The 17,497-nt window shown below is 49.5% G+C and overlaps 1 protein-coding gene across 1 annotated transcript; it reads right to left on the reverse strand.

The window, feature by feature from the left end:
- Nucleotides 1–12,828: 12,828 nt before the first annotated feature.
- On the reverse strand, nucleotides 12,829–16,844 carry ARL4C (ADP ribosylation factor like GTPase 4C). The gene has a single exon (XM_044241897.1). The coding sequence runs from the start codon at nucleotides 16,349–16,351 to the stop codon at nucleotides 15,773–15,775; it is 579 nt and encodes a 192-aa protein (XP_044097832.1). The 5' UTR covers nucleotides 16,352–16,844; the 3' UTR covers nucleotides 12,829–15,772.
- Between the last annotated feature and the right edge of the window lie 653 nt (nucleotides 16,845–17,497).

Genomic DNA, 17,497 nt, shown 5'->3' on the forward strand with positions numbered 1-17,497 from the left:
CTAGTTTCACCCTAATAGATGCATAACTCTCTAATACCCAACTTACGACCATACATTTGTGAACGCTGCCACTCATGGGGTGTTCATTTCTGTTCGGAGCAGCAGAGAGCAAACTCCGAGCACGCACGTGTCAGGATTGTATGGTTCAGTCTAGGGGTCTTGGCACGTCTCTCTCTCCCTTCCCATGACCATCCCACAAGGGCATTCATCGCTGGGGGCACCATCATGACATAGCCTATGGAAATCGTTCTGCTGGCCCTGCCTGGGATATCAGTCCAGGAGACTCCATGAGTAACAATTACATTGTGGGGCATGATGACAATATCTGTGTGGATTTCATAGGAATGTAGTTTTGAGGAGGAAACCTGGTGCAGAGTCTACACAGTACTATAATTTTCTGAGCTTTACCAAGCTGCCAGACTCATAGGTTGGGAGGAATCTCGGTGTAGATGCACTGACATACACAGGGAATTATGCAGACCAAAGAAGATTGCCCCAAGTTTGGCCAGGTACCAGGTACGTGTGGCCTCTTAGGTAATTGGGAGCTTGTGCCTCAGGCAGGTACTTACAGTATTTTTGTCCTCTTTACATGGGCAGGACCAGAAGCCATAAAGTTCTTTCCCTTAAGGAAACTTGACCTCTCTGAAGAGCAGTGCAGCTTCACCTCAGTGACTACAGGTGACTGAGATGGCGAGAGGTAGGGATGCTGATTTTGCAGTAACAGAGGCCATGGGTCATGGCGATTTTCTCAAGAGAACTCGGGAAAAGCTGCCATTTCAGAAACCAAGTTCAAACAAACAGGAGATCAGTCATTTTGAGATGAGATCATCCTGATTGGGGTAGACCCTAAATGCAATGACAAGTGTCCTTATAAAGGAAGAGAAGGATTGATCTGTGTCCCTTCAGATGAGGCCAGACCACAACAGAACCAGAAACTGGAGTGATGGATCTACAAGCCCAGGAACTCGGGGTGTCAGGGTTGCTGGGGGCCACCAGAAGCTCAGAGAGGCATGGGACAGATTCTCCTTTGGACCTTCCAGAAGGAATCAACCTCGACAACACCTTGATTTCAGAGTTCCAACCTCTGCTGCTGTGGTTTTAAGCCCCCCCTCCCCCCAGTTTGTGGTAATTTGTTACAGCAGCTAAAGAAAGTTAATACACCTCCCAAGACACACATTGACGGTCCACTAACATCCAACACTCTCTTTAATCTTATGGTCATTTTGCAGCTGGGGTATAATTATATGGACCTGCCAGGGAAACATGATGTTTACCTAATGCTGACCTTGACAGCCCTCGATGCCAGAAGATTAAGAGTACACGGGAGGCTCCTGGGTGCCAGCAGGCAGATGAACTCTGTTACAGAGTACGAACTCCAAGTGACTGAACAAGACCCCTGAGAACGAACTCCTAAAAACCAGAAGGCATTTTTCATGTGGTGCAAGTTCATTGTCACTAACTCCCCTGATAACCAGCTGCCTCCTGTGGGTTCTTGTGGTAGTGGGGGCGGGGGTATTAATGCCAAGTTCGGCTATTCTGTAAATGAACTCTGAAATCTTAGTGGTGTAAGACAAGTTCATGTCCAGCTCATGTTGCAGGTGCTACTAGTGGGGCAGCTGGACTCTTCTGGAAAGGGTGACTCAGCTTTCCCAGCGGGTCCCAGCAGCATCTCCATTATCTTGGACTCTTTGTCTTCCGTCCTATAGAGGAACATGGAGACACAGAGAAGGGACACCCTCTCAGAATTGCCCCGTTCTCACTCAGCTTACATCGGCAGCATCAGTGTCATGGCCTCACACCAATTCAGGTGTGCAGGGGGCATGGAGACTCTGCCTTGGTGGGACTGGAAGGAGCCAGGAGCGGGTATGCAGTAGGGAGTAGGCACGAGCTGTCAGCTGCCCTTGAGATGTTGTATGGCCCAGGGCCACATGGCCAGCAGCCATGCAAAGGCTGAACCATTAGCTTAAGTCTCTATAAACTATCCAGGACCCTTTGGACTCCAGGAAGGTCATGGCACTGATAGGTGTCCTAGAAATGTGACAGATTGAGCCTTAGGTCACCCATCATGTCTCATGAACACCTGGGCCATACGAGCAACCAGCTGGCTCACTGTACCCCTTCTGGCACCACGTGCTGGCAGAGGACACGGCAAAATTCACTTCCTGCAGACATGTGCATCTTTCAGGTTCCCTCCTGGCAAGAACATGTACTTTCCTCTGTGGCTCACGCTCTCTGCCAGATCCAGCAGCCACAAGTGGGAGAGCAGTCTCTCATGTGTGACATTCTACCTCCTTCCATGTGGCTGTATTTCCTGCTGCTCCAAGTGTGTCCACATACCAGCAGCAGTGGCATCACCAGGCCGCTTGCTGAGATGCACAAGTTTGGGTCCCACTGAGACCCGACAAGTGAGATTGCATTTCAGCAAGCCCCGGGCCAGTCCTGTGCACACTGCCGTGCGAGAAGCATGGTCTATAGAATTCATCCATTCCAGAGCCAATGGACAAGAGTGGTAGATTCGTATCTAACTTGCACGGTGTGGATCGAATCTTACAGGGATACCAGGAAGACAAGGGTTAAATTAAAATCTTCAGGTTAAGTTCTTTAAGAAGATGGAGATACAAAGGCCTGTGTGCAGAGCGGAGAATGATTCAAAAGCCAAGGGTCAGCATCCCTTTTACAGATATTGAATCCTTGATGGAATTATAACATGAGTCCCTTCCAGGGGTGGGAGGGTGTCACATATTCATGCATGAGGCAGGTATTCAAACACCTTCATTTGGCCAAGAGCCTGAAATTAGGACAAGAGCTCTGACTTACTGGGAAACTCACTTGTTACAAGGTAGTTAAGAGCAACACATTGAGATGTTGACGTGGAATCAGTTTGTGTTCCTGGTGGTGTGCAAACCTAAGACCTAAAAAAGGAAGGAAGAGATGTTAGAAATCCTTGGTCAGTAGATCTGGCTGGTTATTTTCTTCCAGACATGCTCTATCCTTGAGTTTTACCAAAGGAAACCTCAAATGTGATTGTAGCGCCGGAGAGCCCAGCCACGACACTTAAGGCAGATAACAGAAGCTCACACGTGTCCTCATTAATAACTTAATTAAATATGCTGGGGACATCAATTTCCTTGACTGTTCACACTTTGTGGTCAAAGAATAGCACTCTGCTGGGTACAAAAATACAAACTGATACAATTTATCATTTCATCGAGCTGAATAGAAATCAAAGAGGATCCTTGAGGATGAAACCAGCTACGTGTTAGATTAAGTTTATATATTTTTTTCCATTAAAAAATTGAGAATTAAGACATATAAGATACAATTCATGATTTTAAAGTGGGCAATCCAATGATTTTTCAGTACATTCACAGTGCTGCATAATCATCACCAGTGCACAGGTCCAGAATATTTCCATCATCCAAAAAGCATTTCCACTGGCCTTCCCTCCCTCTCTACCCCCTGCTAACTGTTAATCTACCATCGGGAAACTAATAAGCTACTGAAATGGAATGACACCGGGATTTACTTACTGAGCATCTCCACAGGATAGAGGCTCAGAGAAGTTAAGAAACTGCCTCCAGGTCACACAACAATGGTATGTCTTAACTATAGTTTGAATCTACATGTCTGATTCCCAAATTGCTCCCTGGTCTAGAGTTACACCATGCTGTCTCTTCTGGCATTTTCCTTTTTTTTTTTTTTTTTTTTTTTCGTTTTTTAAAAGTTTATTTTAGAGAGAGAGAGAAAGAAAGCATGAGAGCATGTGTGTGCACACAGGCAGGGGGGGTAGCAGAGCGAAAGGGACAAGCAGCGTCTGTGCCAAACACAGAGCCCGACATGGGGCTCTATCGCTCAACTCTGAGATCATGACCTGAGCCGAAATCAAGAGTCAGATGCTTCACTGACAGAGCCACCCAGGTGCCCCATATTCTGGTATTTTCCCTAACTCACACCATTTTAAGGAAAAACCAGCTACGATGGTGACATGTAGATCTCCGAGTTTGTCCTAGCCATGAGATGTGACTTGCTTCACTCCCAGGTTAGCAGGCTTATCTTCCTGCATCCAGACACGTATACCCATATCAGAATGGCACGGACCGAGTGTCAGGATAGCATTTCAGCACTGACGTTTACCTGACACTCAGCTGTAAAAACGCTGTGTAATATTGACAAGATGGGAGCTCCCCGTGGAATAGAGGATGGAGTGGAGTGTGGGGGCAAGGCCGGACGGAGAACGCGGGCAGAACCAGCTGCCACCAACAGCACTGTTTCTTGGAGGATTTCTCGTAGTTTGTGACTTCCTCAGGGTCTCAAACCCATTTGAATTCAGAAATTCAGGTTCATGATATTTATTTTAAAAGATTATTTATTTATTTATTTGACAGACAGAGATCTGTCTCTCACCAGTAGGCAGAGAGGCAGGCAGAGAGAGAGGAGGAAGCAGGCTCCCAGCTGAGCAGCGAGCCCGATCCCGGGGCTTGATCCCAGGACCCCTGGGATCATGACCTGAGCTGAAGGCAGAAGCTTAACACACTGAGCCACCCAGGTGCCCCTAAGATTTTATTTTTAAGTGATCTCTACACCCAGCACAGGGCTCAAAACCACAACCCTGATATCAAGAGTCATGTACTCTACCAACTGAGCCAGCCTGGCACCCCTGTTAAGGGTTGATTTGCATCCCCCCTATGAACGTGACCTTATTTGCAAATAGAGTCTTTGCAGATGATCAAGTTAAGATGGGTTTATTAGAGTGGACCTAGATCTACTCTGACTGTGTTTTTATAAAAAGGAGAAATTTGGACACAGTGAGATAGACACAGGGAGAAAGCCACATGTAGATTAGTGTCACCTTGCTACACACTGAGGAATGCTAAAGATGGCCACAAACCACCAGCGGCTAGCCCAGGGGCCTGGAACAGATCTAGCCTCACAATCACGGAAGGAACTAACTCTGCCCCTACCTTGATCTTGGGCTTACAGTCTTCAAAACTGCAACAGTAAATTTCTATTATTTAAGCTGCTCTCTTTGTGGTCATTTGTTATGGCAACCTCCAAAACCAACACATCAGTGGACAAACCAAAATGGCAACAGATTAGTTTGCAATTAAAGTTACACCTGCTCAGGAGACATTTATTTGTGTCTCTTGTCTGTGATAGTCACTGGCAGCCACACGGCCTAAGGAAGGTGCCAGTTATGAGCAGCCACAGTCCTCTGGAAGGGCTCTGGTTTACAGGCTTTCATGGCTGATCTGGTCACTTCGGGTGGGCACCGTTCTTCCCCTTCATTGATTGCCTGACTCCAGCCCTGGCCCAGACACTAACTCTGTCTCCTTAAGTTTCCCTCTCATGTCCTGGTTCTCAGCCATAGTAAATTGACTTTACACTCTGACTCTTACAGGTGAAACTATTTCCTTTATTTACATTTTTTATGGGGGAGGGGATGTCTTCTGTTGCTTCTAATTTTCTTATTACTTTTTTCTGAAAACCAAGAGTCATTCATCCTTCAACAAATTATTATTCCTAAAACCAGGGACAATTCTCAGCTCCAGGACTTAGAAGTGAGACCTGTGAACACGTTAACCCATGTGGCAAATGGGACTTTCTGGGTGTGAGAAAGTGAAGGATCTTGGGATCGGAGGTTATGCTGGCTCATCTGGGTGGACCCGAGGTCACTGCGAGGTCCTTACAAGTGAAGCAGGAGGGTCAGGGTCAGAGGCAGATTTGAAGACGCTGTGCTAAAAGCTTTGACAATGGAAGTGACCATGAGCCCAGGAGTGCAGGTGGCCTCCAGAAGCTGGACAAGGCAAGGAATAGATACTCCCCAGACCCTCTGGAAGGAACGCAGCCTTTGCTGACACCTTGATTTTAGGAGTTCTAATTTTAGAACATCTGTTTTGTTTTAAGCCACTAAGTTTGTGTTCATTTGTTATAGCAGCAACAGGAGACTCATACTTAGGGGGAAATTGATGGTCAAGAAGTAATTAAAGAAAATGTATAATATATATTACGTCAGGGGTGACAACTGAAGATGTCTCAGGACATTTCCACTGTTTCTTGGAAGGCAAAATTGCCCCCAGTGGAAAGCCATTGCTCTAGAAGGAACTGAGTGATGTGGCTCAGGCACAAGCTGGTTGGGGTCTTAGTGTGAGACCAAGGCTAGTTTGGGAGGCTCTAAGGAGCACATGGCTCTGAGGCCTGTGTTCAGGGAGCAGGAGCCTGACCTCATCAGGAACTCACTAGAAAAGCAGACTCTCAGGACACCCCTAGCCCCAGCAAATCAAGACCCTATGGTGTAACAGGAACCCCAAAAGGGTGGTGAGGCACTGGTCTGGAGCACTCTCCTGTGACCTCCCTGAGCTGCAGTGGTGGGGATGCTTCCCCCATTGCAATCTCATTGATTTCACAAATATTCTGGAACACTCTCCATGTGCCAGGTCCTGGTTCTGGGCTGTGAATGGCTGCCACATGGTTCTGAAGTCAGATCACCCGAATGTTTCCAAATTTGTGAAATGAGGGTAATGATGCCATAGTCCCTATCCTATAACCTTTATTAAGAGGCACAAATAGGATATCTACCCAGCAGACTCGGCTCACTGCTTGGCACTCCATAAATGTTCAGTAATTGTTACTGTGTTTATCTGTCTATCTACCCATCTGTTTGTCTGTCTGTGTATTGAGGGCAGGCGGTCAATGTAGGCGGGATGAACAGAACTACCTCTTGGCCTTTCAGAGAGGATTACATGAAGTGAGTCTGTAAAATGCGTGATTTGTAGTCTAGAACAAAACAAACACTCTGTGAGTGGTTGTAATTAATATTATCTTAATCATTTATTCTCAGAAAATGAGTGCTGGTGAAGGGCTTCACAGTTAATGGTGTTGTCACCTGTTTACTTAAACTTACACTCGAGGTGTGCCTCCCCTCCTGGCCAGAAGGACATGAGCTCCCTGGTGGTAATTGCTCAACCAGAAGCCAAGTGGTCAGTCCTTCCATTCTGCCAGCTGGGACCAATTGAGGCAGGTCCCAATCTGCCTGTGATCTGATGGCACAGAGGTCATGGAGCGGTTTCTCTCACACAGCAAGTCTCGTGGGGAGACTTAAAAGTTCTGTACAATGAAGGGTTGGTGGTGGTGTCTGAGGGGACTTGTTGATTGAGGACTTTTAGCTGCAAGTACCTGAAATCCCAAATAAAAGACATTTTATTTTCTCACATAACCGCCAAGTCCTGAGGTGAGGCTGTCCCAGGGCTGGTTGTGTTAGCAGTTCAGTGATGTCATCTGAGACCCAGGTTCCTGTCCTGTTCCTCCCCTGCCATCTTCAGTGTGTGAGTTGGCAGTCGTCATGGTGTCAGGATGGCTGCTGCCACTCCACGCATCACATCTTTATTCACTGAAATTCAGAGGCGGCAAAGGAGAGCTATATGATGCCTGTGTCCAATTTTAAAAAATAAGGGAGATTTTCCAAAGCCCATCCACTTTTCTTCAAGAAGCCTTTCCCTTCAGTCTCATGACCCCTCCTAAACAAATCATGGGCAAGAAGAATGGATTAATTTTATGGCTCAGAGCCATCTTCCCCATAAGTGGTGTATAGCCACTTTCCCTGAGCACATAGCCATGAGGCAAAGGATATTTCCAAGCAAAACTGGGGTTCTGCCAGCAAGAAAGGTGACAAAGGTATAGAATTGTATGGGTTACCCAAGTGCCTGCTTCAGAAGATTTTACCCCCAATAGACTCTCCAACCCCTGATTCCATCACCCCAAAGCCTTACTCAAAGACAGGCAAGAAGAACAGGATTAAGGCACCAAGTGAATATCCCGGGGAGGTGGTCATCTTCAAAACTTTTGCAAGAAATTCCTAGCTCTATGGTGCAAACTGATTCCAAAACAGATTACACAACGCTTTTGGGTTCCTGGGGTCCACACTAACAGAGAGAAGCAGTGTGAGGTAAGAAGGGGATCTGAGACTCGTAGGATCAGCCGCTCAGATGATCCCCAGCCCTGAATGTCGGAGTAGGAGTAGACACTAAGGAGCCTTGCCAGGCATGTCATGAAATATCTGGTGGGTATGGAGAATGGGCACCACACGTGAGGGCAGCAAGACTGGGACCAGCAGCTGTGGCCACTGTGCTGAGCCCAGCTTCCAGAAGGACACTTCCACAAGCTGTCAGGGCAGGAAGGGAGAAAGCAGAGGAGCAGACTGTTAGCACAGTGATGTTAGCAGATCCTCCCCCAAGGGAATCTCAGAAAGAGCTGGAGAAGGAGATCCAGGGAAGACTGGGACGTCTTTAAGTTGCACCAAGACAGAGGGACATGTTTTACTCCAGGGCGAGTGTGGCATGGAAAATGTTAGCTTGGTTGAACTAAGGACTTTTTTTTTTGGTGAAACCGAAGGATATTTCGCACTGAAGTCCCCCGCTTCACTTGATACTTTAACCTTAATTTACCATCTAGAATGTCAGCCATCTGAAGACAAGAATCATGTTCCAAGTCTGTCTGGCACATCTGCTTAGTGGAGTGTCCCTAACATAACAGGCATCACAATTATTTACAGATATATATCTCCTTCCTTCTTCCTTCCTTCCTTCCTTTCTTTCTCCCCTCCTTCCTTTCTTTCTTTTTTTTTCTCTCTCTCTCTCTCTCTTTTTTCTTCTTCCTCTCTCTCTCTTTCTTTCTTTCTTTTTTTTTCTTTCTTTCTGAGTAGGATCCACACCCAGTATGGGGCTTGAACTCACAACCCGAGATTAAGAGTCTCATGCTCTACCGGCTGAGCCAGGCAGGGACCCCTCTTTGCACGTGTTTTTAACAGCCTTTTTTGCATGATGAATATGACATCCCAGAACACTGCTAATTACATAACAGTGCAAAAGTTCATCTGTGTAATAATGGACTCAAACATACATTTATGAAACAAGCTGTTGCAGTTGTCATTACTTACCATGATGACTTTTAAATTATATATTGAAATCATTCTAGCTTTTATGAGACATGGGCAGTTGAAATTAATTGCATAGGGAGTTAGTGTCTAAGGAGTGATAACAATCATGTGTGGCCATTAGAAGGAGAAGCCTGCAAAGGACAATGATAAGGAGGTTCATTTTCCTTAAGAGTCACTTACTAGACACTCACGCTGAAGTTGTATCTCCAGAAATTCACAAGGAGAGGTGTTTTCCTCCGGGAAGACTGCTTTGATTTACTCTGGAGGTGGAAGTTTTCTCATCAGTGAAAATGAACCAACAGGAGGAGCAGAAAGCCCCTGGAAGCCAGAGCTGGCACAGGACAGAAGGGGCCACAGTCCAGGCCTGCTGTGCCGAGCTTGCACATGTCTGGCCCCGCCACGTGCATGATGCTTTCCCACCTAGTATCTCATTTTGTCTTTGAAAACACCCTGAGGGACGGGCAGGGCCAGTGCCCTCAGCCTCATTGAAGGATTCCAGTAAAGAGTTATATGTCAAGACCACATTCCAAAGCAGGAACACTGATACCCATGTCCCCTCACCCCTTGGGGTCTGTAAATGTCCCTGTGTTAAGTGGCGAGGCATTGCCCCACCCAACAGTCTCTTGGAAAGAAATACTGGGAATAAAATTCTTCATGGACGGAACGTGGTAGCAGAGGGCTTGTGCTTTCCTAGAGCCTAGATTGCGCTCTTGAGGGAGGGAAGGCGAGACTCTGGGCTTGGGGTCAGGTATGTCAGCGGTGTTCGGCCTGAGTTCTGGGGCCTGGGTGGAGACAGGGCCCTCCCTGGCAAGAGAGGGCAGGAGGGCGGTGCTGCAGGCAGAACACCAGCCTCTGTCCTAAGTTCCCTGGAATCAGATTCCCAGTTTCCTTCAACGGTTGGGTTTCCCCCTCTAGGAACAGCAGACTGGGGACCTCCAGGAACTCAGTCTCTGGGTCTCAGGGACCTGGGGCTCCACCTGGGGCTCCGAGGGCATTTTTGAATCTCTTCACTTCTGTCTTCTCATCTCTAAGTGCAGATACAATCAAGGGATTCACTTATTTGATTAATGAATTGATCTGTTGGTGCACTTTGGAGAAAAAAAATAAAAGATCAAGCAGATCAAGCCTTAAGCGCGGCGATGGAGGCCAACACACAGTCAGCCCTCCGTGAAGGCTGGCGATGGCTCTTGTGACGATGAGGGTGCAGGACTCACGGGGAATAGAACAGAGCCGGATAGAAATACTTCACGTGACTATGTTATCGTAATTTTAATTTAATTTTAATATCGAAAAGATGCCCGTCCCCTCCAACCTATGTATAAATGCAACCTGAAAAATAATCTGGTTTGGTTCTCTCTTCCATGACTTGTTGTCACGCTCCAAGGAGATTACAACTGCTGTGATACTCTTATTAGGAGAAGTTAACCTCCCAGTGGCCTGGGAGGTCTGACCATTCGAAGAAAACCATTTCATGTTCTGAAACCCGAGCTGGGGTTAAACCACATCGTTCTTTTATTCTCACTTCTTCTACTGTTGGCCAAGAGGCCACACGCACTCTTTCTCAGAAGCCCTCAGTCTGCCATCTCTAAATGGAAGCGGCCCCATTCTCCATCCGAAGTCGGGCAGAGCCAATGTGTAAGTTGCTCGAGCGTCTTGTGCGAATGCCATTCTCAAAGGGCCTCAACTAAGCAGGAAAGGCTGTTTAAGGAGACATGAACATGGATGAGGGGTCCAAGTTTGAGGACAGAACAGAAAAGCCCCGTCAGCTGACACAGCACAGTGTGCTTCCTGGCGGGCAAAGGCCGGCCCTGGGCATTGGCTGAGCCCTCGAGGGCAGGGGTGGGCATGGGGAGCACGGGCCAAGCTCTGGGTGTGTTCTCACCTCCCTCTCTCACACCATCACACCTTATATTTCTGCTCTTTGCGCATAAGTTGTCTCTCCTTGCCAGCCCAAAGACGGGCCCTGGAATGGTCTGTGATGTTAGTACCATAAAATACAGGTTTCGGTCTCGGCTTCTTCTGACTGCTATTGTTTTCCATCCTCTGGAGGGCATGGATCCCCAAATGGTTTTTCAATAATTTTTCGGGCTTCAGGACTTAGAAATAGCACCTCTGCCCGTTCTGATGCCATCAGACTCCTAACCATCTGCTTTTTGATAAAAATCAAGCCTTGCTCATTTTTAAATAAAAACCACTAGCTTCACAGAAGTTTTATTAGGCATAAGAGTGTCCATGTCCCTCTCCCAAGCCACAGCCCTGATTCATCCCATGACAGGATCTTGAAGAAGATATTAATATGTTGTCCGTTTTCAACTTGATTAAAAATTTCATGAGAAATCATTGTTAATTTGGTGTCACGCCCATTTTAAAGTTTACGACTGAATCTAACTGATGAGAATTCAATCATCCAGCCCATGGTTATCGAGCATCTCGTTTATGCTCGATGGGATCCGGGGGCACCGGCCATCAACGATCTATGCCTGGCTCTGGGGGGCACTCGGAGCCTGGAGGGATGGGGTGTCCTGCTGCTTTGCTCAGCCCCACGTGGCTCTGGAAAGGAAGAGCACACGCCCGGCATGGTGGGAGAGTGCGCGACTGCTGGCTTGACCCCGGTCTGGCCTGGGCCTGGGGTCTGCAGCCTGCGTTCGGAAGGTAAGGACACGGAGAGGCCTGGTTAAAAGGGAAATTGCAGGGGCCTGATGTAAAGGCCTGCATGGAGGTTGAATTACCTCTTCCAGTTTGCTGGCGGCTTGTAATCAAAGCTAGCCCTGTAGAGCACAAGCTCCCTGTCAGGCCCTTCCTGAGCCCCTCAATGTATTATTTTGTGTTATGTTCTCCCCAGGAACCATGGTGACCCTGTTTTACATATGGGGAAATCGAGGCCCAAGAGGCCAAGGGCTGTTGAGTAAAATTACGGGGCCCTAAACATTTGAGCTGGAATGTGAAACTGGATCCTTCTGTGTCCAAAGCTGAGACACACATGGCACTTGGTTTCGTTGCTTGTTATCTGCCTAGTGTCTCCAGGAGCACGAGTGTAGAGAACCTGCCCTCATGCTCCTGATTCGCCCCCATCACCTTTTCTCCAGACAGTGGGCCTTTTCCCAACAGCGCCTACCAAGCAGGATGGTTTTATGGCGTCTGATGTCAAAGGACTCACGCCTTGTGCTCCTGATGTATATCTTGATGGTTTGGTCCAGACGGGAGCAGAGGAAGCCAAGACTATGAGCAGCTTTGTGACTACTCCTGGTGTTAGATGAGCACACAGTTACTTCCAACTGTACACAGTCTTATAATATTTCTGAAGTGCTTAAGAATTATGATTTTTTTTTAAAGTAGTTTCTACACCCAGGGTGGGACTTGAACTCATGACCCTCAGAGCAAGAGTCATGTGCTCTATGGATGGAGTCAGCCAGGTGGCCCAATCATGACCTTATTTTTTTTTTCTTCTAAAGATATTATTTATTTATTTGACAGAGATCACAAGGAGGCAGAGAGGCAGGCAGAGAGGAGGAAGCAGGCTCCCCGCTGAGCAGAGAGCCCGATGCGGGGCTCGATCCCAGGACCCTGGGACCATGACCCGAGCTGAAGGCAGAGGGTTAACCCACTGAGCCACCCAGGTGCCCCAGTATTTTCAATCATGACCTTTTTAATAACCGAGAGGCTGAGGCCAAGGAAGGCATTGAGGCCGTCTTCCCAAAGGATCTCTGAGGACCATGGAGAGGCACCCCATCAGGGGGACAGGCATCCAGCCCTCTCACTCCTCTGCTCAGGGCAGAGCCAGATGCTTCAGCCAGAGAAGCCGATTGGTCCGGCCTCATCAGGGCCCCAGAGCCCATCTCGTGAGCCTAGAAAGAGGGGCAACTCGAAAAAAGCCACCCAGACAACTTCCCCACGGGTTTGATTGTATAAATAATTTATTTCTGTTCACAGCATCATATATGCATATAAAAGGGAACAGGAACAGAAGAATGTTCAGGACAGAGAATTACAGCGGTAGAAACGGAAACGGAAACTGGGAGACATTGTCCCATCACCGTGACAGAGAATCTGTGAAGAGAATCCATTTGAAACAAAACCGGCCTCCCTGGGTCTATGAGAAACAATTTCAAATGCTCACGTGGGGAGGCCAGCTTCCTCTGTGTGAAACCCATTCATTCTCCAAAGGCCAGGAGGTATAATAAATCATGGGTGCTGTGTCGGGGGTGGGGGTCCCCCAAGACCACTCCAAGGTGAGTTGATGTGTGCTTCCTCTGTTTGGTCAGAGACAAAAATGGGCTATTATTAGGTCAAACAGGACAGAAATCAACTGAGACTCTTAACTATTAGTGGACACACCACAGGGCTTTACTTTACTGCACAATTACGAACAGCTGACTGCACCCTTAAGTCTTGAAAATGCAAAACCCAAAATCATGGAGCTTCGTTGGTTAAGCATGACAGGATTGGAACAGTGATCTTGAACCCAAGTATGGTTAGCACAAGATGGTGACAGTATTTGGCATCTGTAATGTCACAAAATAAATATATTATTCTCTCAATAGTGTGGAACTACCAAAATGTCAAAGTGCATAAGAAATTGTTACATGTGAAGAAAATAAAGGAAGATGGATTTTTTTTTAATAACTCTATACAGAATCTTCAGATGATGGGACCAGCCCATTTAGAAATCAGGGACTATGCTGTTGATATGTAAACCGAAATCCTGCAGGCTTTCACACGTCTTTCGCTCTCTTTTCTCTACTGAGTTCCCACAAAAAGACCAGCATTGGAGAGGTACCAAATTCACCGACAAAAGATAAAAAAAGAAGATGGGCTGGGTTTCCTCTTTTTAAATATTTCATATGAGAATTGGGTTTCAAGCAGGAAGCCAGGACTTCAACCTCTGGTTCTTAAATTAACTTTCTGAGTGCAATGGACAATAGGCATGGATTTAGAATTTGATTAACTCACATGCTCAAGCATGATCATGCCCAATTTCTATCAGCCTCCTTCGTAAAGAAATTTCTCACAGTAGGGGGAGGGGGCAATACACCTAATTCTACCTGTAAACATGAATTTTAAGAGGAAATAAAAAACCGAACAGTTAAGCGTTAAGTTTCCCTTTTGATACTGTGTTTCAGGGTAAATGACATCTTCTGCAAACCAAGACTCAGTCCTGATTATAAAAGATTTTTAAATTACATTATTAAAAATATGTATTTATTCTTCTTTTGCTTTATCTCTTTTCCAAAGCCTCTTTCAAGTAAACTGTGAAGTGCCTGAGTACAGGTGATCATTACATCACACGCTTTCTTTTATCTCAAGCACTCATTGTTTGCATTTGCTACGCAGGCCAGTTCCCACAAGAATGGATTAGGAAGGACCTCATCCTTGTGCTTTTCCTTCGCTCTTAAATCCATGCAACGAGGTCGGCTTTTGCAACAAGGTGGGGTTTTATTTTTTGGTGCATGACATCAAATACTCTGACGAGACATTTTTAATGAAATACTAAACCAGATAGGCCACAATGAACCAAATTAGAAATTTGAACATGTCGCCACTTGCAGCGTAAAGGGATCTAAAAGGGCAAAGTCTTTTTTTTTTTCTCCCTAAGGTGAATATTTCCAAGGTGAGTATTCATTTGTAGAATTTTTTTTAAAAACATGTCTGAAAACCAAAAACCCATCATCAGGCGGTTAGTATTACAAGAGGCATCCTTTGCGAAAACCATCTTGCATTTCAGCACACATCTGTAGCTGGTGTGCTTACACAAACCAATCAGTAGGCTAAGAGATTTTAAGATTCCACACATTTGGGTCCAGGTATTTATGCCGATTACACAGTACAGAGGGAGGTCCCTGTATCTACACACACACCCCATCCAGCATTTACGCCAGGAGCCTTACCCTTTAAACACCTTTAACTATCCTGCAAACAGTAAATACATCATTGGCCACCACCTCCAACAGTTTTTTTTTTTTTTTTTTAATTTTTATTGGTCTCTTTGTGTGATAATGACCTACACATGGACAGGGTCCAAACCATCTGGAAGATGTCTGATTCCAGGCTGAAAAGCAGTTCTCACCAGAACTGGTCTTCCGTAGCCACCAAAAAGCACCAGAAAAGGGGCATCTTCGCGGCCATTCCCCAGCCAAGGCCAGCGCATGTAATGCCTGTGCTCTGGGCTGCTGTATTGTTCCAGGCAGTCCTCTCATGGCCCAAACCATCACCTCGTTTGGGCCCAGAGCAGGACAAATGGAATTTCAACAGGGGCCTGCCCTGTGACATAAAATCATCCCCCTTCCAGAGCCCATGAATGCAAGGGGCAGCGGTCCGCCCCCCCCAACCAGGACCTCCCACTGCCAGCATGTCTCCAAACGTGTACTCCCAGGGTTCTGGGAACCACATACCTCCGGTAACTCACAGGTGGGAGCCCCCAGGGAGGGCGGGGCAGCCTGAACTTCTGGCCCTCCTGGAGGAAGAAATCTCTTTTGTCTCTGACATCTGAGCCATCCACCTGGGCCAGGAGGGCGGACTGCAGGCCAGGCACGTCCACTCCCCAGCGCCCCCCCCCACACCCATTAGTAGCTCTGGCATCCAGACAAAAGGTCCCCTGAGCTGGGGGTTGGGGTGGATCGAGGGCAGGGGGGCAAGTCAGCGTACACACCCAGGTTAAGTCACTAGTCCTGCGTCTGGGTGCACAGATTCCGTTTTAAAAATTCGAAGCATTGCTTTGGTTCTATGTCTTTGTTCGTGGGCGCAGATTCTCCTTCATCCAACCACCCATCCATTCATCCATCCCTGACTCGCTCGCTCGCTCCCGGCTCGCTCCCCGCTCGCTCCCCACCGCGGCCAGCCGCATTACCGCTTCTTCTTCTGCTTGAGGGACTTCCTGCGTTTCAGGATCATCTCATAGAGCTTGTCCATGCCCTCGGTGAGGCCCTCGCCGATGATGGCGCACGCCGGCTGGACGTGGTAGGTGGTGGCCGGGATGAGCTCGTGCAGCGCCAGCTGCTTCTCGATCTCGGCCACCGGCAGCGATTTGGGGAGGTCCTGCTTGTTGGCGATGACCAGCAGCGGCGTGCCTTGGTTCTCGGCGAACTTGGTCACCTTGTGCAGCTCCGTCTTGGCCTCCTCCAGCCGGTCCACGTCCACTGAGTCCACCACGTAGATGATGCCGTCCGTGCAGCGGCTGTAGGACTTCCACAGCGGCCGCAGCTTCTCCTGGCCGCCTACGTCCCAGAAGTGGCAGCTGATGCCCTTGGCCGTGCCGTTGCTCAGCTTGATCTTCTCGGTGTTGAAGCCAATGGTGGGCACCGTGTTCACGAACTCGTTGAACTTGAGCCGGTAGAGCACCGTGGTCTTGCCGGCCGAGTCCAAGCCCAGCATGACGATGTGCAGGGACTGGAAGGCCGAGATGTTGGAGGAGATGTTGCCCATGGCTCCTCGCTGCGGCGCCGGCCACTGCGGCTGCGACGGGAGGGCGCCGCCCCCCGAGCAGTGACGGGCCCGACGCGGCCGGGCGCACCTGGGCCGCCCCTGTCGCGCTCGGCCTCGGGCACCCGCCCGGCCTCGCCGTCCCCGGGGCGCACCGCTCGAGGCGCTCAGACGCCGCGGCCCCCGCGGCCGCGCAGGCCGGGCATCGCGTCTCTCCGGTGGGCTTTTGTCTCCCGCGAAGCCGCCTCTGCTACCGCGGCGCAGGATGCCCGCGCCCGGCGCCCTCCACCGGCCCCGGCTCTCTCTGCTGCTGCCTCCGACCGCGCCCCCGCGTTCCGGCCGCTGCCCGGCTCTCTGCCGCCCGCCCGCCGGCGGCTCCCGGCGCCCAGCGCTCGCCTCTGCCTCCCCGGGCGGCGGGGCAGCTCCCGCTCCCGGGCGCGCCTCGGAGGCGCAGGCGGGACGCGGGCTTCCCCGGGCGTCGCTGCCGGCGCGGCCGCCTGGCTGTCCCCGCAGTCCCCGCTCTGTCGCCGCCGCCGCCGCCGCCAGCCTGCCGCGGCGGGAGGGCGCCCGGCCCCGCCCCCGGCCCCGCCCCTCGGGCCCCGCCCCCCCTCGCCCCCGGCCGGGCGAGCACTTCCCCGCCCGCCCCTGCGCGCCGCTTTCGCGCCTTCTGAGCGTTCGAAATCACCCTCCGGGTCTCCCTCCCGCGCCGCGCCCAGACAATGGGCCGGGGCCGGCTCTTCCTCCCCGGCCGGCTGACGCATCTTATAAAAATAGCTCCAGGCTCCCGGAACCCCCAGCCTCCGAGCCCGGGCCTCACAGCCTGCCCGGGGAGCGGGGTCGGGGTAAGGGCTTGGTATCGTTGAGCAGGCGCTGGCTCGGCCCGGAATCCGGAGTCCAGAGAGGGGCGGGCAAGGGCCTCTTCCGCCCGGGGGTGCGGGAGTCGCCCAAAGTGGGCGTGAAAGTGCCCCGCGTGGGAAGGGGTTGTGGGGTCGTGTCCCCAGAAGAGGGTAATGAAAGGCGCACGCCGCGGTGAGCAGCCAATCTGCAGTTCACGACTGACCCAGCACTGGAGCTTTCCACTCTGGCGCCCTTTGCGGTGCTCAGGACCCGGGCCCTCCTTGATGCCCTGACAGGCTTTCCTGCCCGAGC

Source organism: Neovison vison, chromosome 3, assembly GCF_020171115.1.
Source record: "Neovison vison isolate M4711 chromosome 3, ASM_NN_V1, whole genome shotgun sequence".
Classification (NCBI taxonomy): domain Eukaryota; kingdom Metazoa; phylum Chordata; class Mammalia; order Carnivora; family Mustelidae; genus Neogale; species Neogale vison.